Raw genomic sequence first — 23,298 nt, 5'->3', positions numbered from 1 at the left:
TTATTTAGTAACTGAAGTCGCTCACATCACAAGTGGTAGTGAGTCTGTTGGTGTTGGTGTGACTTTCAGAGAAATAAGGAGGAAGTCTAACAACGCAAACATTTTACGCTTCGCTTGACACAAGTGCCTTCCTGTGAGTATCAGAAACTTTATTGATTCAATCAATGACTGGAAATTCCTACATTTAAGGAATATTTTGTTGGTTAAACGTTGCACCTATTCTGTGAGAAAGAACACGTTATGTGTAATTGTTTCTAAGCTAATGCAGGAAAAAATTGTGATTACATAATATGTTGCAAGTTAAATAATGCCCATTCCTGACAAACTAAAAATTTGAAATAAAACTCTATTGTGAGATGATACTTAGATTAAAAAGTCAGTGAAGTATTCCAGTATAGTTTTTGCAAAAAATAACATCCTTGGGTAAATCTTTGACTTGGTTATTTACGTTTTTGTGCTCGTTGTTTTGTCCAGCTGTAGCTGTTTTATCCCATTTTCATGAAATACGTCTTAAAGTTTTGGTCAAAGTTTCTGTCACTTTTGCCAAAATCATCATGTTTGTGATTGGAGCACATAAAATGATAAAAAACACACAATTCAAAACACAAAGTTTTGGTAATATGCATTTTTATCAGCTTGACCACAAACTTTTAGAACAAACCAAGTAGATTTTTATGAAAAGATGATCTGTAAATCATTGTTGAAGATAAATGTAGAATTTAAATAATGAAAGAAAAGCATTAATTTCCAAAATTTTGCAGCATCAATGTTGGTTTAGTTTCTTGGTGAAGAAACATCTCTTATTCTTGGCAGAAAGAACAAAACATAAATAACTTTTTTCTAAAACGATCAGCAAAATTACTGAACGACTACATCCAGTTCTGCTTTTAGTAAAAGTTTAAAAATGTCTGTAGTCCAGTTTGCTCAGCAACTCCTCTAACCCTGCAAACATTTTGCTATTAAAAATAGCAATATGCAGAGTGTGACAAATGTTGTAAATCTGATTAAAAAAATAAAAAGAAAAGAAACAAACACCGTCATTCATTCCTTTTTTTGGATTTGTTTCTTTGCCCATCTTATAGCGCAGCAGGCATTTTCTGTGACTTTGTTGCTCAGTTTTCTGCTTTGATAAACTTCTAGTTCAACTTAATTTCGCACAGGAGAAACAAATTGTTGAAGCATTTCAAAGATTACCAGTAGAAACCAGATGCATCATGGGATAGGGTGGGAATATTTTTGTCAAATATGTTCAAATGTTTCACTTTTTGTCTGAAAATGTGATATTTTCTAAAGTTTTCCAAAATAAATCTTTGTCATTAACTAAGAAAGTTGCACTAAGTATTTTTTCTCTGTTTTCAGGTTTTCTGCAGACAACCATCATGGAACAACACTGATAAAAAAAACTAACCTAAAATAAGCATGGCTGCAAGAGGAAGTGTGCATTTTTATTTCACACGCAAACTTCTCTGCCTCTTGCTTCATCTCAATCTTTCGCTGCATTACTCTTTGAAAAACTGCACAAAGGAAAGTTTCTCTGCTGAAGTTTTTCTGGACTGTGCAAACAGGAAGCTTGTGATCATCCCTGACGACATCCTGAAAGACGCCATTTCAGTAAAACTTGGACACAATTTCATTCAGAGAGTTAACCAAAGAGATTTTTGTGGCATGTCAAAGATGAAAATCCTGCATCTTGAGTACAATAAAATCGTCCAGGTGGATGATGGTTCTTTCACCGATCTGGTGTCACTGAAAACTCTCGACATGAGGGAAAACAAACTCACCAACCTGACAAGCAACGTCTTCCAGGGCCTGTTCAACCTCACCGTGCTCGACCTCTCACACAACTTCATCCAGTTCATGCATGACTCAGCGTTTCGGGTTCTGACCAGCTTAGAAACTGTGAATTTCTATTCGAATATGCTCCAGCAAATTGTTGATATTCAGCCCATCCTACGACTACCACATATTCACACCGTCGACCTTACCTACAATCCATTCTGCTCTTTTGAAACAAAAGATCTCCATCTGAATTTTTCCTCAGGTCTTAAAGAGTTGTCTGTTCGTAGTGAACACCTCATAAAATTTGGCATCACAACACCAATTTTTCCTCATCTCCATAAATTAGATGTTTCTATGTCTTCGCAAAGCAGTTCACGATGGGATTTACCAGACAAACCATTACTAAAGAACGTGACACACTTGTGTCTTGAAATACTTTCACTTTCCAATGAGGAGATTCAAAAAGTCCTGCAGACTTTCTACTCACTTTATCACCTACGACTATATTTTACATACATCCGGTTTCGGGATGGACTGTTGGCTATTGCCTGCAAAACACCAACACTGAGGAAGCTGGATTTGTCTGAAATCGATTTCAGTATGTATACTCTCAAACTTGCACAATGCTCTCAGCTCACAGATCTTGATCTGTCCCTTTGTGTAATAAGTGAACTTCCAGAAGGATCAATGGACTCAATGAGGCAAATGAGGTTTTTCAACGTGAGCTACAACAAGCTAAAAAAGATCCCGCATGACATCAGGAGCCTCTCCTCCCTTGAGATCTTGATTATGAATGATAACATCATTTCCCACTTGGGCTGTGAGGATTTTGTTAATACAAGGCATCTTACAGAACTACACCTAAATGGTAACAGAATTGCCAAAGTGCAAAGATGCGTCCTGGAAAGTCTTACTAACCTAAAGCTTTTAAATCTGAGCGGCAATTTGCTCGTGACGTTCAGAGCCTCCACCAAAGTTGGCCTGCAGAAGCTTGAGATCTTGGATTTAAGTCAAAACTTTATAAAATTTCTCAATAATTATGATTTCCAAGGCTTACCTTCCCTGAAACATTTGAATGTGACATCATATTTTATGACCTATCTAAAATATCATACATTTTTGGGACTAAAAAGCCTAAAATCGTTTTCTGGATCATTTCCACTATATTTTGTAAATTTGAGAACTTTGCCACAGTTGGAAAATATTCAAGTCAACTTCAAATTCAATGGCCCTTTCAAAACTCCTTATTTAAAAACCTATGAAGACTCCATCAAGATAAAATCCTTAAAAAGTGTCTCGGTGGCCTGCAGGTATGATCACCCGGGTCTGATCTACTACCTGGAAAGAGGAATCCTTCATAACATGAAGCATCTGGAATATTTTAAAGCTGAGAATATTTATCTGAGTGCTCCATATTCAAACACTTTTCAGTCCAACCAGAAGCTGAGGAGTCTGACATTTACGAAGACGGATTTGTCAGAGTTACAACCTGAACTGTTTCTTCCAGTCCCAAACCTGGAGAGTCTCGATCTCTCCGAGTCTCAGCTGAAGTCTTTGGATTTCCTGGTACACGCTAATCTGCCTGCACTCAGATATCTGAACCTGGCCGGCAACGAGTTGAATGTGATTAACAAGACAGTTTTCCAGTCTCTACCGTCTCTAACGTTCTTGGACCTGGACAAAAACCCGTTCACCTGCGAGTGCTCAAACGCAGATTTTATCCAGTGGGTAAAGAGCAACACGCAGACCCAGGTGGTAAACGCTCATCAGTACGTTTGCTCCTTTCCTGTGTCCAGACGGGGGAGCTTGTTGCTGGACTTTAATTTCCAGCCCTGTTTGGATGATGGCGGGTTTCTCTGCTTCGTTTCCAGCTCTTGTCTGGTTGTTCTGACTCTCCTCTCATCCTTCGTCTACCACTTCCTGAGGTGGCATCTCACCTACACCTTCCACCTCCTCCTGGCCTTTCTCTATAACAGCAGGAAGGGGAGGAAACGAGACCCTCACCAGTTTGACGCCTTTGTGTCGTATAACGTCCGCGATGAGGGCTGGGTTTACAGAGAGATGCTTCCTGTACTGGAGGGAGAGCAGGGATGGAGACTCTGTCTGCACCACAGGGACTTCCAACCAGGTGAACTCTGCTTTTATCTGGGCTTTTTAATTCACAGTTCTGATCGAGTCAAGACAAGACATTTTATGCATATAGTTTCTCCCCGATGGTTTTCTCGAGAAAAATTAATTCCCCGATGGTTTTTCCAAGATCGAGAGTTACTTTCTTTTTCCCAATAGTTTGCTCAAGATAACGTGTTAATTTACCATTTTAAAGATACTTTTTCCGATTATTTTCTCGAGATAAGTTAATTAGCTCTTTTCCGCATTTTTCTCCAAAGTTTGTTTTTCCCAGAAACAATGAGTTAATTTCTCATTTTGCATATATATTTTATTCTGACGGTTTTCGCAGAAGGCGTTAATTTCCTCAAGTTTTTTTGTTCATGATGTAATTTACTTAGCTGTAACAGACTATTTTACTGCTGTACTGGGCTTAATAAATGGAAGATTAAGCCTGAATGACTCATTTAATCGGCATAAACAAAATGAATACTTTTATCATTATCTGTGTTTTATTACTATTTCATCGGGGGTTTTTTATCAGATTTTAAACTGTTGCTGTTTTTATCGTAACCCTCTCATATCATATCACAGGTAAACCCATCATAGAGAACATCACCGATGCCATCTACGGCAGCAGGAAGACCATCTGTGTGATCAGCCGCAGCTACCTGCAGAGCGAATGGTGCTCCAGAGAGATCCAGATGGCCAGGTGGGGGCGCTGTCTTTGACCTGTTAATCTCAAGAATAAAGCTCTTTTAGATATAAATATATCAGTTGTCTAAGTAAAGCAAAATTGTATCTATTTCATCCATTTTATTATTCAGAATGTTTATTATGTGTAGCCTATGAATTTTTATAGACCTATAGGAGGCGCTGTCTCTCAATAAAACATTTTATCTTTTAACAAAATATAAATTTTTACTCTAGATAGGACATTATCACTGACAAACATTTTATATTTTCCAACAAACAACAAATATATCCAACTGGGACATTTTTATTGTATTTCTTACTTTCTAAAGTTGATCAAGAGAAACAAAGTGTAATAAAATGACTTTTCAGGTACATTAAACTAATATTATTAATAAAGGTTTAAAATAACTGGAGTTGGGAACAGAAACGCTGGATGAGGATGATGGTAAACAAGTAAAACATAAATATCCAAAGATGTTTAAGAACATAAATGTTTCATGTAATCCTGTTGCAACAAACTGATTAATTTGACTTAGTGGACAGAACACAAACAAAGCCAAAAATGTAGCATGAACCAGGGCTCGCAGATGCTACAAAAACAAACATGAGAAGAAAAGTTTGTTGGTTTTTCTCCTTTTATTCTACATTATTCTGTCCATACAGACATAAAAAAACCATATAGAAAATATAACTTGCACACAGTTTAGCTAAATGTGTTCTCCCCACTCTCACATGAATGCAAAAGGCCTGTATGCTGCTCAGTGTATAAGTAGATTGATAAAATAAGGTATTGCAAAGTTTCATATTCTTTTATATCAGAAATACTAATTAGTTTGATTAGAAAACTCTTCAGATTTATGATTTAAATAAAATGTTTACATAAAATTAGGCTAATGTTCTTGGAAAGTGTTCTGCAACTACAAGACAGTGTTTGATAGCTTTACTGTTTTTCTTTTGTCTGATTTCTTGCAGCTTTCGCCTGTTTGATGAGCAGAAGGATGTTTTGGTCCTGTTGTTTTTAGAAAACATTCCTGCTCATCATCTGTCTCCATATTACCGCATGAGGAAGCTGGTGAAGAAGCGCACCTACCTGAGCTGGCCTCAGGCTGCACAACATCCGGGCGTTTTCTGGCAGAACGTCCAGAGAGCTCTGCAGGCAGGGGGCGCTCTCGCTGAAAACACGGACCTGCTGCTGGGACCGGCAGGACGATGAGAGACGTCACAGATCTCTAAGAAATAAAAGATAAATCAGGAATATATGCAAATCCTCATCTGTGAAACCATCGCACTTATTTCTTTTTATAATAATTTCAATGCTTAAAAAAACTGAACATTTCTCAATGAACCTTTACTTCTTGTAAAATACGATTAAAAATCACATCACTAAAGATGCCAAGTGAGTTAAAGTCATTCATGAACTCCTCTGGATGAAACAGAAGTGCAAACAGAAATATCAGAAGAAAACTGATGTGTGTTTCTATTATTTATTTTATTTTTTAGTGATGTGAATATTCACTGTAAAACATTTGAGCTGCACTTAGTTGTGTCTACTATCTTCTACTCTAAAAGTCACATAAATGTCTCCAGTTTAGATTTTGAACCCAAATGTGAGTTTGTGAAAAATAAGTTAACTTTTTTATTAATTTTGTCAAAACTCTAAGAGTTGAATAAACAAGAGTTAGCACTTTAAAAACTGAGAGGAAAAAGACAGGCGTAAGAACTATTTCCCAGAATGCTTAGCGGCATGTTTGTGTATCCTGAGATGGAAGTGTGTTAGACTGAACTGAGTCTTGTTTTATTAAGACAAATGTTCATTTTAATGTCCTGATCACACTAAATGTTTTGAGCAGAATTCTTTGGGATGTTTAAAAAAATTCAACATCAGATCTGAAATCTTGTTCATGCTACGTAAAACAAGAATTTAAATCATTCTAAAGTAAAATAAGTATTTATTTTAACTTGATATTGTGAGTAAAATAATAGAGAAATCTGGCTCTTTAATTAGATGAGGGCAGGTTTTTTCTTGCATATTTTGAAATAATTATTTGGTTTACATTGCTGCATTAAATTAAAACTCACAACTCAAGATTAATGAATTTAAAAAAACAATGTTTAGAAAACTTGTTTCTTGTTAAATCGACTTCATGATCTTTAATTTCAGAGTTAAAAGCAAAACAACTTGAATTGAATTTTCAAGGCAGCAGGTTGATTTTCATTTTCAATTTAAACCACCTTCACTAAGTTTTACAGTGTTGCTGAATGAGCTTGTCTTCTTTCCTCTGTCCACCAGGTGTCACTGTCGTACAGCTTCTAATGGACTCCACATTTCTGGAGTTCAGGTAGTTATTGTTGGTTTATCAAACAAAAACATTATTACTCCTTTTTAGTATAATAAGTGCTCATCATCAACCTGCTTTAATGTCAGAATACAACATCTCTACTTCTTATTAACTAAATTTACCAAATATTTGATGCATTAAAACTAAAGTACTAAAATGCTGTTAGAGGAAGACACTGAACAGTACATGTAGGGAGAGCATAGCTTCCTTTTTGTTGGTGTTAAGACGTGAAGCAACTCGTCGGTTCAGACATTTACAGCTTTGGGCATCAAACTGTGAGTACTAAAATTTGTTCTTAGCCTATCTTTATGCAAGATTAAAGCATCTAATTTTGGTTTTCATTTGGTATACCAAAAGCTGTTTGGGCATATGTATGGCAGGCTAGGCTTTTAGGGACCGATGGCTTTATTTCAGCAGTTTCCACAACAATAAACCAGTCAACTGGAAAAAACAGTCAACACCCATGAAACATTGACTGAACCTCTCAGGTGAAATGTGAAAGGTCACTTAACTGAACCTGTTTAGTCCCAGTTTATTTCCTGCAAAATAAGTGAATGCATGTCAATCCCTGGACCTCCTTAATGCATAATATTTATGCGTTATTACATTAATAATGCATAAATTACATTACATTTGATGCTGGTTATGTGATAATTGTTGCTATGCTTACATTTACTCTTTTTTGATACATGCAGGGATGAAATTCTCATTATGCATCAGTAGAAGACTCTTTAAAGAATAAATATACAAGATATTTTAGTTTTATTTGTTTATTAAAGTGTTTTACTGACTTCCTCTTATGCAGACATTCACTCCCGGTGTAAAGGTACGAAGTGAAAAGGTTATGTGACTATTAACACTACCTACATTAAATTGATATTGCTTAGAGTATACAACCTATTATTTTGTTTTATAACTTCAATCATCAGCCAAAAGCCAAAAATAAATAAATAAAAAAAATAAATAAAAAACACTTTTAGACCTTCAAGAAGTTAGAAAAATATCTGACACCAATTGTTGCTTATGGGATTAAATGGGTGATCCTAACCAAAGTGTTATTCTTCCACTGCATTTTTCTTTTGCAGGTGATGATCTTCAGATAAACATGGCCTCTATAAATACTTTATCTTTATACTTTATTCTTAATCTTTTCTTTCTGCTGCTTCCTGTTAACCCTTTGCTGGCGTTTTCATTAAAAAACTGTACTATACTTTACAAGGAGAACATCTCTGCTGATGTTTCTGTGGACTGTAGAAGCATGAACTTTGTGACTGTCCCTGATTACATCCCTAAAAATACTTCGTCAATACAACTTGGAGACAATCAGCTCCTAAGTATTAACAGAAAAGACTTTCACGGCATGTCAAAGCTGGTAAATCTGAATTTAACAGTGAATAAAATTGCTTACGTTGAACAAGGGTCATTTATCGACTTGGTTTTATTGGAGACACTTGATATGGGAAATAACAAACTTACCAGTCTGACAGCCAACATGTTTGAAGGCCTGTCCAACCTCACAGTTCTGGTCCTCAGCAGAAACAAGATCCAGCATATTCATGAATCTGCCTTCCAGTGTTTGACCAGCTTACAAACTCTTGATATCGCCTTTATTCCACTTCAGAAAGTTGCAGAAATTCTACCAGTCTTCCATCTCCCGCAATTACTTACACTTAACTTAAAATACATCAACTTCACTACTTTTGACACCAAAGATCTCCCTTTGAATCTCTCCTTGAGTCTTAAAGTGTTGGAAATTTCTAATTCTAATTTGAAAATCTTGAGCATCATAGGGAAAATTTCCCCTTACCTCCAGACAGTAGACGTTTTACTCACAGATAGTGTAAAATGGGTGTTATTTGACAAAAGCTTACTGAAGAACATAACAAGCTTGGATGTTGCCGTAGCATCAGATTTTTTTGACGTAATCCATAAAGTTCTGGAAAGTCTTGAAAGACTGAGAGATATAAAGTTTGAATGTGTGGATAACTGGATTGAAAAAGGTCTGCTACCTGCAGTCTGCAAAATACAAACACTCAGGAAGCTTACTATTTCCCAAAGCCATTTTCACAATTTTACTACTGACCTTGTATCATGCGCCCAGCTCAGAGAACTTAACCTGGAAGATACTTTCATGGATAAACTGTCAAAAGGTTCAATGCAATCAATGATGCAGCTGCGATTCTTAAACCTGGGTTACAACTTCCTCACCGAAGTTCCAGGTGACATAAGGAGCCTCTCGACTCTTGAGATCCTGATTATGAGTGCAAATGACATGTATGGGTTGAAATGCGATGATTTTTCCAACACCACGGGTCTGAAAGAACTTTACTTGAACATAAACCACATAACCAAACTGGAGAGGTGTATTACTGAAAACCTCGTCAATCTAAAGGTTTTGGATATGAGTAACAATAAGTTGAAAGAATTCGGAGATTCTTTCAAAATCTCCCTGCAGAAACTTGAGGCCTTAGATATCAGCCACAACCCCATAAGGTATCTGGAGACAGATGTTTTTCAATATTTAAAGTCTCTCAAAGAACTGAAGGTGGAAACCTATCATTTTGTAGACGTACCTTATTTCAGTGGCTTAGAGAACATTCAAAATGTAACAATCTACTTACATACAGACAGGACTTTCCAAAGTCTTCAGTCAAACAATGATAAACCCTTTAGTGATGTTAACACAATGAAGCAGCTAACTCTAATCGGAAGCAGCAATACCCAATGGGTGCCCTTTAATACAATTAGGGAAATGCTCAGAGCTTATGGAGATTTGGGAACCGTTACGGTTTTGAATATCTATATAAATTACTATGAAGTGGAAACATTTGAGCTGAACCTCCAGCTAAAAAGTCTGACGTTATCATCGACGGATTTGTCATACTTAAGCTCTAAATTCTTCCTACCACTGCCAAACTTGCAGCACCTGGATCTCTCCATGTCTAAACTCAGGTCTTTGGATTTTCTGGTCCAGGCCAACCTTTCTGCTCTCAGATATCTGAACCTAACTGACAATGAGATCAGTGTTATTAACGAGACAGTCTTCCAGTCTCTACCCTCTCTGAGGTTCTTGGCTCTAGACAACAACCCGTTCTCATGCGAGTGCTCAAACGCAGGCTTCATCCATTGGGTAGTGACCAACCCCCAAACCCAGGTGGTAAATGCTCATCAGTATAAATGTTTCTTTCCTGTGGACAAACAAGAAGCCTTGTTACTAGAATTTGATGTTCAGTCATGTCGAGACGATGGCAGCTTTCTTTACTTCATTTCCAGCTCTTGTCTGGTTGCTCTGACTCTCCTCTCATCCTTCGTTTACCACTTCCTGAGGTGGCATCTCACCTACACCTTCCACCTCTTCTGGGCCTTTCTCTACGACAGCAGGAAGGGGAGAAAGAAAGACCCTCATCGGTTTGATGCCTTTGTGTCCTATAATGTCCGCGATGAGGGCTGGGTTTACAGAGAGATGCTTCCAGTATTGGAGGGAGAGCAGGGATGGAGACTCTGCCTGCACCACAGAGACTTCCAACCAGGTAAACTCTGGGTTGACCCTTTGCACGTGACGTCACGCTCTCCATAACTCCGCCCCTCCACCATGACAGACGTCAAAACAACCAATGCGGTCCTGTAAAGCTGGTCTAAAGACAGACATCTGTAACCTAATATCGCTTCTATTTAGTTGATTTCATATTAAAAATGGTCACAGGATGCTGCGCCATCAGCTGGTAGGGATAGAAACCAAACTTGTCATTTTATTGTTTAACCATTAATGAGGAAAGAAGCGGCAACGATGGAAAGTAGCCGTTAACAGTGACTGTCAGCCCTCCATGTTACTGCGGATTTGCAGAGAACACTTTTTACAAGGTAAGAAGATTAACGTTCATCTACCTTATGTGTAGATGAAAGATATCAAATACCACATTATGGAGAAGGTACGCGTCAAACCGTTGGTAACCATGGAGATAACGCCGCACCGTCATGTAGCCTAGCATGTCTGGAAAAACTGGTTAGCATCTCGTCTTTTGTCTGTTTTAAAGGCTCCTCCGGTGTGAGGAGAAACGCTCTTTATGACATAGTGATATAAATATTATGGTGTGAATTCAGGCAAAGTCTGTAATTTGATCAACACCTCAGGAGAGAGGAGGTATGGGCTCTAAGCTAGCTATTTCCAACTTTTGTCAGTATCGCCATCTTTGAGCGCCAACCAGGAGCGTTACGTTCACAGACAAATTAGTTTGACTCGAACAAGCAGAAGCCACGAAAAAACTGGGAAAAACAACTTATGAAAACAATTTCAGTCGCTCTGTTCAATTCTCCCATCCCTCACTTCAGACATCCATCATGGCGCCTCCAATGGCCCCCTGTGGCGTTTGTCAACTGACTTTCAGGTCGGTTGAATACAACCTGATTGTACAGACTCCGATCACAAGTGAAAAGATCAGATACATATCGGATATCAGGCCTGGGTCGCATACGTAAAAAATCCGATCTGTTCAGACTGTCATGAAAAGATCAGATACAGGTCGCCTTAAGGCAAAACAGTCAGAACTGGGTCACTTCAGGCTGCAGTGTGAACGCAGCATTAAGTGACAGATATCTTTTATAAAAGTTACATACTGCAGCTTTAAACACAACCATTTTCTCATTTACGTTTTGTTATTCTTTTCATTTCCTACCATGAAAAACTCCAATCAAATAACAACTAATGCGTCTGACAGGTAAACCCATCATAGAGAACATCACTGATGCAATCTACGGCAGCAGGAAAACCATCTGTGTGATCAGCCGCAGCTACCTGCAGAGCGAATGGTGCTCCAGAGAGATCCAGATGGCCAGGTGGGGGCGCTGTTTTTCTGAATAATTAAAGTATAACAATTCTGTCTTCAAGAAAAGATTATAGAATTTTTTGAGAGAGCAACATGAGAGAACAACGTGCAAAAAAATTGTTACGTTTTATGCAGTTATTTATGGATTATGCCAAATTGTAAATGTCTGCAACGGACAGGTACAGACAAAAATATGCGGTGCACCATTTCATGATTTTGATTATCACATTTCTACAGCTGCGGTTCACTGGTGACACCTACATGATGTAATGGAAAACCTGAGATGTGTTTTTTGGGAGAACTTTCAGCCAAATTATTATCATTTTAGCTTGAATTTAAATTTATCTTTCTGTTTCCACTACTGCCACCTGCTAACACAACATAGGTATTACAGTACTATTTATTGTTATTGGGCCAGATGAAATAATAGTCTGAGCAAAGTAGCAGTGTTCCTAGTCAGACAAGATGAATAAAATGTAATACTATTCGAATCAAATCTAATTTTATTTTTATAGCACAGTTCAGCAACAGTTCAAAGTTCTTTACATCATAAAAACACAACAATCAACAATTTTGTTGATTACATTTTTACAGTACATTTTCCCAAATACTGTCCAACATCAAAATGTTGGTTAGTGTTTCATTCATAATGTTTCAAAATCAAGTCTACAGTCGACTTTTTAGTCTAGACTTAAAGGCACTCAGTGTTTCGGCTGTTTTACCATTTTATGGAAGTTTGTCCAAGAAGAGCTGGGAAGTCTGGAAGGTTGATTATTATGTTTTTCTTTTTTGTTTTGCAGCTTTCGCCTGTTTGATGAGAAGAAAGATGTTCTGATTCTGNCTGTTAATCTCAAGAATAAAGCTCTTTTAGATATAAATATATCAGTTGTCTAAGTAAAGCAAAATTGTATCTATTTCATCCATTTTATTATTCAGAATGTTTATTATGTGTAGCCTATGAATTTTTATGGACCTATAGGAGGCGCTGTCTCTCAATAAAACATTTTATCTTTTAACAAAATATAAATTTTTACTCTAGATAGGACATTATCACTGACAAACATTTTATATTTTCCAACAAACAACAAATATATCCAACTGGGACATTTTTATTGTATTTCTTACTTTCTAAAGTTGATCAAGAGAAACAAAGTGTAATAAAATGACTTTTCAGGTACATTAAACCAATATTATAAATAAAGGTTTAAAATAACTGGAGTTGGGAACAGAAACGCTGGATGAGGATGATGGTAAACAAGTAAAACATAAATATCCAAAGATGTTTAAGAACATAAAAGTTTCATGTAATCCTGTTGCAACAAACTGATTAATTTGACTTAGTGGACAGAACACAAACAAAGCCAAAAATGTAGCATGAACCAGGGCTCGCAGATGCTACAAAAACAAACATGAGAAGAAAAGTTTGTTGGTTTTTCTCCTTTTATTCTACATTATTCTGTCCATACAGACATAAAAAAACCATATAGAAAATATAACTTGCACACAGTTTAGCTAAATGTGTTCTCCCCACTCTCACATGAATGCAAAAGGCCTGTATGCTGCTCAGTGTATAAGTAGATTGATAAAATAAGGTATTGCAAAGTTTCATTTTCTTTTATATCAGAAATACTAATTAGTTTGATTAGAAAACTCTTCAGGTTTATGATTTAAATAAAATGTTTAAATAAAATTAGGCTAATGTTCTTGGAAAGTGTTCTGCAACTACAAGACAGTGTTTGATAGCTTTACTGTTTTTCTTTTGTCTGATTTCTTGCAGCTTTCGCCTGTTTGATGAGCAGAAGGATGTTTTGGTCCTGTTGTTTTTAGAAAACATTCCTGCTCATCATCTGTCTCCATATTACCGCATGAGGAAGCTGGTGAAGAAGCGCACCTACCTGAGCTGGCCTCAGGCTGCACAACATCCGGGCGTTTTCTGGCAGAACGTCCAGAGAGCTCTGCAGGCAGGGGGCGCTGTCGCTGAAAACACGGACCTGCTGCTGGGACCGGCAGGACGATGAGAGACGTCACAGATCTCTAAGAAATAAAAGATAAATCAGGAATATATGCAAATCCTCATCTGTGAAACCATCGCACTTATTTCTTTTTATAATAATTTCAATGCTTAAAAAAACTGAACATTTCTCAATGAACCTTTACTTCTTGTAAAATACGATTAAAAATCACATCACTAAACATGCCAAGTGAGTTAAAGTCATTCATGAACTCCTCTGGATGAAACAGAAGTGCAAACAGAAATATCAGAAGAAAACTGATGTGTGTTTCTATTATTTATTTTATTTTTTAGTGATGTGAATATTCACTGTAAAACATTTGAGCTGCACTTAGTTGTGTCTACTATCTTCTACTCTAAAAGTCACATAAATGTCTCCAGTTTAGATTTTGAACCCAAATGTGAGTTTGTGAAAAATAAGTTAACTTTTTTATTAATTTTGTCAAAACTCTAAGAGTTGAATAAACAAGAGTTAGCACTTTAAAAACTGAGAGGAAAAAGACAGGCGTAAGAACTATTTCCCAGAATGCTTAGCGGCATGTTTGTGTATCCTGAGATGGAAGTGTGTTAGACTGAACTGAGTCTTGTTTTATTAAGACAAATGTTCATTTTAATGTCCTGATCACACTAAATGTTTTGAGCAGAATTCTTTGGGATGTTTAAAAAAATTCAACATCAGATCTGAAATCTTGTTCATGCTACGTAAAACAAGAATTTAAATCATTCTAAAGTAAAATAAGTATTTATTTTAACTTGATATTGTGAGTAAAATAATAGAGAAATCTGGCTCTTTAATTAGATGAGGGCAGGTTTTTTCTTGCATATTTTGAAATAATTATTTGGTTTACATTGCTGCATTAAATTAAAACTCACAACTCAAGATTAATGAATTTAAAAAAACAATGTTTAGAAAACTTGTTTCTTGTTAAATCGACTTCATGATCTTTAATTTCAGAGTTAAAAGCAAAACAACTTGAATTGAATTTTCAAGGCAGCAGGTTGATTTTCATTTTCAATTTAAACCACCTTCACTAAGTTTTACAGTGTTGCTGAATGAGCTTGTCTTCTTTCCTCTGTCCACCAGGTGTCACTGTCGTACAGCTTCTAATGGACTCCACATTTCTGGAGTTCAGGTAGTTATTGTTGGTTTATCAAACAAAAACATTATTACTCCTTTTTAGTATAATAAGTGCTCATCATCAACCTGCTTTAATGTCAGAATACAACATCTCTACTTCTTATTAACTAAATTTACCAAATATTTGATGCATTAAAACTAAAGTACTAAAATGCTGTTAGAGGAAGACACTGAACAGTACATGTAGGGAGAGCATAGCTTCCTTTTTGTTGGTGTTAAGACGTGAAGCAACTCGTCGGTTCAGACATTTACAGCTTTGGGCATCAAACTGTGAGTACTAAAATTTGTTCTTAGCCTATCTTTATGCAAGATTAAAGCATCTAATTTTGGTTTTCATTTGGTATACCAAAAGCTGTTTGGGCATATGTATGGCAGGCTAGGCTTTTAGGGACCGATGGCTTTATTTCAGCAGTTTCCACAACAATAAACCAGTCAACTGGAAAAAACAGTCAACACCCATGAAACATTGACTGAACCTCTCAGGTGAAATGTGAAAGGTCACTTAACTGAACCTGTTTAGTCCCAGTTTATTTCCTGCAAAATAAGTGAATGCATGTCAATCCCTGGACCTCCTTAATGCATAATATTTATGCGTTATTACATTAATAATGCATAAATTACATTACATTTGATGCTGGTTATGTGATAATTGTTGCTATGCTTACATTTACTCTTTTTTGATACATGCAGGGATGAAATTCTCATTATGCATCAGTAGAAGACTCTTTAAAGAATAAATATACAAGATATTTTAGTTTTATTTGTTTATTAAAGTGTTTTACTGACTTCCTCTTATGCAGACATTCACTCCCGGTGTAAAGGTACGAAGTGAAAAGGTTATGTGACTATTAACACTACCTACATTAAATTGATATTGCTTAGAGTATACAACCTATTATTTTGTTTTATAACTTCAATCATCAGCCAAAAGCCAAAAATAAATAAATAAAAAAAATAAATAAAAAACACTTTTAGACCTTCAAGAAGTTAGAAAAATATCTGACACCAATTGTTGCTTATGGGATTAAATGGGTGATCCTAACCAAAGTGTTATTCTTCCACTGCATTTTTCTTTTGCAGGTGATGATCTTCAGATAAACATGGCCTCTATAAATACTTTATCTTTATACTTTATTCTTAATCTTTTCTTTCTGCTGCTTCCTGTTAACCCTTTGCTGGCGTTTTCATTAAAAAACTGTACTATACTTTACAAGGAGAACATCTCTGCTGATGTTTCTGTGGACTGTAGAAGCATGAACTTTGTGACTGTCCCTGATTACATCCCTAAAAATACTTCGTCAATACAACTTGGAGACAATCAGCTCCTAAGTATTAACAGAAAAGACTTTCACGGCATGTCAAAGCTGGTAAATCTGAATTTAACAGTGAATAAAATTGCTTACGTTGAACAAGGGTCATTTATCGACTTGGTTTTATTGGAGACACTTGATATGGGAAATAACAAACTTACCAGTCTGACAGCCAACATGTTTGAAGGCCTGTCCAACCTCACAGTTCTGGTCCTCAGCAGAAACAAGATCCAGCATATTCATGAATCTGCCTTCCAGTGTTTGACCAGCTTACAAACTCTTGATATCGCCTTTATTCCACTTCAGAAAGTTGCAGAAATTCTACCAGTCTTCCATCTCCCGCAATTACTTACACTTAACTTAAAATACATCAACTTCACTACTTTTGACACCAAAGATCTCCCTTTGAATCTCTCCTTGAGTCTTAAAGTGTTGGAAATTTCTAATTCTAATTTGAAAATCTTGAGCATCATAGGGAAAATTTCCCCTTACCTCCAGACAGTAGACGTTTTACTCACAGATAGTGTAAAATGGGTGTTATTTGACAAAAGCTTACTGAAGAACATAACAAGCTTGGATGTTGCCGTAGCATCAGATTTTTTTGACGTAATCCATAAAGTTCTGGAAAGTCTTGAAAGACTGAGAGATATAAAGTTTGAATGTGTGGATAACTGGATTGAAAAAGGTCTGCTACCTGCAGTCTGCAAAATACAAACACTCAGGAAGCTTACTATTTCCCAAAGCCATTTTCACAATTTTACTACTGACCTTGTATCATGCGCCCAGCTCAGAGAACTTAACCTGGAAGATACTTTCATGGATAAACTGTCAAAAGGTTCAATGCAATCAATGATGCAGCTGCGATTCTTAAACCTGGGTTACAACTTCCTCACCGAAGTTCCAGGTGACATAAGGAGCCTCTCGACTCTTGAGATCCTGATTATGAGTGCAAATGACATGTATGGGTTGAAATGCGATGATTTTTCCAACACCACGGGTCTGAAAGAACTTTACTTGAACATAAACCACATAACCAAACTGGAGAGGTGTATTACTGAAAACCTCGTCAATCTAAAGGTTTTGGATATGAGTAACAATAAGTTGAAAGAATTCGGAGATTCTTTCAAAATCTCCCTGCAGAAACTTGAGGCCTTAGATATCAGCCACAACCCCATAAGGTATCTGGAGACAGATGTTTTTCAATATTTAAAGTCTCTCAAAGAACTGAAGGTGGAAACCTATCATTTTGTAGACGTACCTTATTTCAGTGGCTTAGAGAACATTCAAAATGTAACAATCTACTTACATACAGACAGGACTTTCCAAAGTCTTCAGTCAAACAATGATAAACCCTTTAGTGATGTTAACACAATGAAGCAGCTAACTCTAATCGGAAGCAGCAATACCCAATGGGTGCCCTTTAATACAATTAGGGAAATGCTCAGAGCTTATGGAGATTTGGGAACCGTTACGGTTTTGAATATCTATATAAATTACTATGAAGTGGAAACATTTGAGCTGAACCTCCAGCTAAAAAGTCTGACGTTATCATCGACGGATTTGTCATACTTAAGCTCTAAATTCTTCCTACCACTGCCAAACTTGCAGCACCTGGATCTCTCCATGTCTAAACTCAGGTCTTTGGATTTTCTGGTCCAGGCCAACCTTTCTGCTCTCAGATATCTGAACCTAACTGACAATGAGATCAGTGTTATTAACGAGACAGTCTTCCAGTCTCTACCCTCTCTGAGGTTCTTGGCTCTAGACAACAACCCGTTCTCATGCGAGTGCTCAAACGCAGGCTTCATCCATTGGGTAGTGACCAACCCCCAAACCCAGGTGGTAAATGCTCATCAGTATAAATGTTTCTTTCCTGTGGACAAACAAGAAGCCTTGTTACTAGAATTTGATGTTCAGTCATGTCGAGACGATGGCAGCTTTCTTTACTTCATTTCCAGCTCTTGTCTGGTTGCTCTGACTCTCCTCTCATCCTTCGTTTACCACTTCCTGAGGTGGCATCTCACCTACACCTTCCACCTCTTCTGGGCCTTTCTCTACGACAGCAGGAAGGGGAGAAAGAAAGACCCTCATCGGTTTGATGCCTTTGTGTCCTATAATGTCCGCGATGAGGGCTGGGTTTACAGAGAGATGCTTCCAGTATTGGAGGGAGAGCAGGGATGGAGACTCTGCCTGCACCACAGAGACTTCCAACCAGGTAAACTCTGGGTTGACCCTTTGCACGTGACGTCACGCTCTCCATAACTCCGCCCCTCCACCATGACAGACGTCAAAACAACCAATGCGGTCCTGTAAAGCTGGTCTAAAGACAGACATCTGTAACCTAATATCGCTTCTATTTAGTTGATTTCATATTAAAAATGGTCACAGGATGCTGCGCCATCAGCTGGTAGGGATAGAAACCAAACTTGTCATTTTATTGTTTAACCATTAATGAGGAAAGAAGCGGCAACGATGGAAAGTAGCCGTTAACAGTGACTGTCAGCCCTCCATGTTACTGCGGATTTGCAGAGAACACTTTTTACAAGGTAAGAAGATTAACGTTCATCTACCTTATGTGTAGATGAAAGATATCAAATACCACATTATGGAGAAGGTACGCGTCAAACCGTTGGTAACCATGGAGATAACGCCGCACCGTCATGTAGCCTAGCATGTCTGGAAAAACTGGTTAGCATCTCGTCTTTTGTCTGTTTTAAAGGCTCCTCCGGTGTGAGGAGAAACGCTCTTTATGACATAGTGATATAAATATTATGGTGTGAATTCAGGCAAAGTCTGTAATTTGATCAACACCTCAGGAGAGAGGAGGTATGGGCTCTAAGCTAGCTATTTCCAACTTTTGTCAGTATCGCCATCTTTGAGCGCCAACCAGGAGCGTTACGTTCACAGACAAATTAGTTTGACTCGAACAAGCAGAAGCCACGAAAAAACTGGGAAAAACAACTTATGAAAACAATTTCAGTCGCTCTGTTCAATTCTCCCATCCCTCACTTCAGACATCCATCATGGCGCCTCCAATGGCCCCCTGTGGCGTTTGTCAACTGACTTTCAGGTCGGTTGAATACAACCTGATTGTACAGACTCCGATCACAAGTGAAAAGATCAGATACATATCGGATATCAGGCCTGGGTCGCATACGTAAAAAATCCGATCTGTTCAGACTGTCATGAAAAGATCAGATACAGGTCGCCTTAAGGCAAAACAGTCAGAACTGGGTCACTTCAGGCTGCAGTGTGAACGCAGCATTAAGTGACAGATATCTTTTATAAAAGTTACATACTGCAGCTTTAAACACAACCATTTTCTCATTTACGTTTTGTTATTCTTTTCATTTCCTACCATGAAAAACTCCAATCAAATAACAACTAATGCGTCTGACAGGTAAACCCATCATAGAGAACATCACTGATGCAATCTACGGCAGCAGGAAAACCATCTGTGTGATCAGCCGCAGCTACCTGCAGAGCGAATGGTGCTCCAGAGAGATCCAGATGGCCAGGTGGGGGCGCTGTTTTTCTGAATAATTAAAGTATAACAATTCTGTCTTCAAGAAAAGATTATAGAATTTTTTGAGAGAGCAACATGAGAGAAAAACGTGCAAAAAATTGTTACGTTTTATGCAGTTATTTATGGATTATGCCAAATTGTAAATGTCTGCAACGGACAGGTACAGACAAAAATATGCGGTGCACCATTTCATGATTTTGATTATCACATTTCTACAGCTGCGGTTCACTGGTGACACCTACAGGATGTAATGGAAAACCTGAGATGTGTTTTTTGGGAGAACTTTCAGCCAAATTATTATCATTTTAGCTTGAATTTAAATTTATCTTTCTGTTTCCACTACTGCCACCTGCTAACACAACATAGGTATTACAGTACTATTTATTGTTATTGGGCCAGATGAAATAATAGTCTGAGCAAAGTAGCAGTGTTCCTAGTCAGACAAGATGAATAAAATGTAATACTATTCAAATCAAATCTAATTTTATTTTTATAGCACAGTTCAGCAACAGTTCAAAGTTCTTTACATCATAAAAACACAACAATCAACAATTTTGTTGATTACATTTTTACAGTACATTTTCCCAAATACTGTCCAACATCAAAATGTTGGTTAGTGTTTCATTCATAATGTTTCAAAATCAAGTCTACAGTCGACTTTTTAGTCTAGACTTAAAGGCACTCAGTGTTTCGGCTGTTTTACCATTTTATGGAAGTTTGTCCAAGAAGAGCTGGGAAGTCTGGAAGGTTGATTATTATGTTTTTCTTTTTTGTTTTGCAGCTTTCGCCTGTTTGATGAGAAGAAAGATGTTCTGATTCTGCTGTTTCTGGAGGAGATCCCCTCCTACCATCTGGCTCCATATTACCGCATGAGGAAGCTGGTGAAGAAGCGCACCTACCTGAGCTGGCCCCAGGCTGCACAACATCCGGGAGTTTTCTGGCAGAACGTCCAGAGAGCTCTGCAGGCAGGGGGCGCTCTCACTGAAAACACGGACCCTCTGACTGGACCAGCTGGAATTTGAGGAATGTGCAATGGCTGTTAATGTAACCTAAATATTAAGAATAAAAGTACAAATCAAATTATACAATCACAATGCACATCATATCATAACACTTAAAAGCAAAAATGGAGAACAGCCGACATTATTTCTTCTTCGTACCACAAATAAGTCAGATCAGAGCATGAATTAATGTACAGATTAGCTGTAAACAGTGGGTCAAGCATTTTTTTTTATGTTTATGGCATCAGTTTTTCCTTTTTCCAGGGTGGATCAGTCATTTTGTGCTATTGTTAACCTAATTTTTTACATCAGGTTTGTGGTGTATCTTCATTTCTTCTAATATATTGTGACCATTGCTCCTCGCAGGGAAAGAATGAATGGCTTACATCACATGTGCCAAACTCAAGGCCCGGGGGCCAAATCCGGTTCGCCATAGCTTTTTGTGCAGCCCTTTAGACTCTTAATCGACACATAATTGGAACCATCAAGATAACAGTGTGCTTAAATATGATTTTATCAATTAATATAACAGTTTTTCTTTGTTTACTGCCAAATTGCAACAATTAGTTCCTCCAATTTCTTGTGAGTTATCGTGAAAATCAACGTAAAATAAACAAATTCCTGCATTTTTTTCACGTTAATGCAGAATTGTGAGTTTATTGCAAATTTTCCGGAAAGTTAGTGAAAAACATTGGATCTAAGTGACGGCTTACTCCCACCTAGAGGTGACACTGTTTCTTACTTCCACTGAAGAGCTGCCTCACTTGATGCTACGATGCATAATTGATGCATAATTATACGGCAAGTAATGTTATCATCATACATAGAAGCGCAAATATTTCTAAACTATTACCACAAACATTTTCTACTGCAAAATAAATCACAAAACTCTCAAAATCCTTGAGGGATTGAAAAGATGTTCAATATTATTTAATTTTAAGAATGTTTTTATATTTTAACAGTTTAATGGGTTTCATCAATGCATTCTGCCACAACCGGCCCTTTAAGAGCATTCATGATCTGTCTTGAAAATTAGTTTGACTCCCCTGGTTCACATAATTATTACTTTAAGCTTCTGTTGACAGTTTTAATGCTTTTGCATTAACTATTTTTATATTTTTGGCTTGCATTTAGTACAATTTTCCATTAATTTTCTAATAGTAAACAGAGCAATAAATAAAAAAAAAGCAATGAAAAGATTAGTGGTCTTTGCAATGTAAAGTTTTTCAAGAAGTTGTTGCTAAAAACGATGCTGCAGGCAGAACTTAAATTTGTACTTTTGTTTTACTCAGTTCCTTAAATAAAAGGAGGAAGAATGAATCTGTAAATAAAACTGGTGTGTGGTGTTTGTTGCCAAGTATTCATCCTTCTTTTAGTCTGAAATAAAAGGAAATAAATGAGAAAAATGAAAAAGAAACAACTTTGAAAATGAAAGGATTGGAAAATTTGTACTGCATTATCAAAGGATCGTTTCAGAAATTTAATTACGGTGAATTCCTGGGAGGTATCAGATGTGACATTTTCTCTCTTCTAAATTTTCTAGTCAACTATTCAGTGGTTTTAGTTGCATTTCCATTACAAATGTGCGCAAAACTTTGACAATATTCTGCTAACGTCAAAAAAATATGTCAAATAAATATAAAAAAATTCCCAGTTAGAAGCAGAAAATTACATTTATTTCAAGCTGCACTTAGCCGCCTGTCATGTTGCAGCAGTTGAATCCAAATGCAGAAGAGGCTGAAGGTAGTAGTTAGCTATTTTAACGAAAAAGATAATAAACTTACAAAGAGAGGGATGGCACAGTGATGCAAGTAGAAGCAAACGCCAACAGGGGAGATGGGAAAACATAAATCTAACCATAAAAAAGGATAACTAAACACTAGAAATAAATAATAAATATCTAACTAAAACAACAGACTGAAAAATATCAAATGATCAAAGGGTTTTTAAGAACGCAGAAAATCATAAAAACACCCCAGAACCTGACAATGCCACTGTGTTAATAACATCTCTATACTATATCCTATATTTGGTTTTACTCTAACTTTGTTTAAACATCATCCAAACATTCACACTGACAACTAAACATGGATTTATAGATTCATCCACAGTGAGTTGGTCTTCATTTGGGGGTTTCAGCGAAGGAAAAGAAGTTAAACAGAGCGAGCATACGATAAGACTTGTGGCTTCCTGTTTTTTTATTTAAAGAACCAAGACATGACACAAAACTCAAAAAGAAAAACCTGCCGTGCCACTTCAGAATAATGCAGCGCAGACATCAAATGTGAGTACCAGAAACAGATACTCTTCTTTTCATTATCAACAATAACAATCGCCATTTAGACGAAATTTAAATTCAAATTAAAGTTCTTTTAGATGAGATTGATCTTCTTGAGATTATACGTAAGCTGGAAACGACCTTAAATAAAAACAAACAACAAAAAAAACTAAATAGTTACATTTTGAACAATTTTCAGCAACAGAAATAGTGAAAAAGATCCATTTGAGAGTTGAAAGAGGTTTTTTGTGGATGCCAGCCAACCAACCATTTATCTCTTGATCATTTTTG

At 36.9% G+C, this 23,298-nt stretch overlaps 1 protein-coding gene across 1 annotated transcript; it reads left to right on the top strand.

Annotated features, from left to right (window-relative positions):
• The first annotated feature begins 58 nt into the window (after nt 1-58).
• LOC103147980 (uncharacterized) lies at nt 59-21,360 on the top strand. The gene is made up of 12 exons (XM_007566567.2): nt 59-133; nt 1,360-3,907; nt 4,480-4,597; nt 5,554-5,782; nt 9,022-9,413; nt 9,873-10,450; nt 11,636-11,753; nt 13,521-13,749; nt 15,054-15,162; nt 15,973-18,417; nt 19,603-19,720; nt 20,510-21,360. The coding sequence occupies exons 2-12, from the start codon at nt 1,420-1,422 to the stop codon at nt 20,748-20,750; spliced, it is 7,065 nt and encodes a 2,354-aa protein (XP_007566629.2). The 5' UTR covers nt 59-133; nt 1,360-1,419; the 3' UTR covers nt 20,751-21,360.
• Nucleotides 21,361-23,298: the final 1,938 nt, after the last annotated feature.

This window comes from Poecilia formosa, unplaced genomic scaffold, assembly GCF_000485575.1.
Source record: "Poecilia formosa unplaced genomic scaffold, Poecilia_formosa-5.1.2 Scaffold192, whole genome shotgun sequence".
Taxonomy (NCBI): domain Eukaryota; kingdom Metazoa; phylum Chordata; class Actinopteri; order Cyprinodontiformes; family Poeciliidae; genus Poecilia; species Poecilia formosa.
Note: the sequence above shows the minus strand (reverse complement) of the source record. Positions and strands in the feature narration are given on the sequence as shown.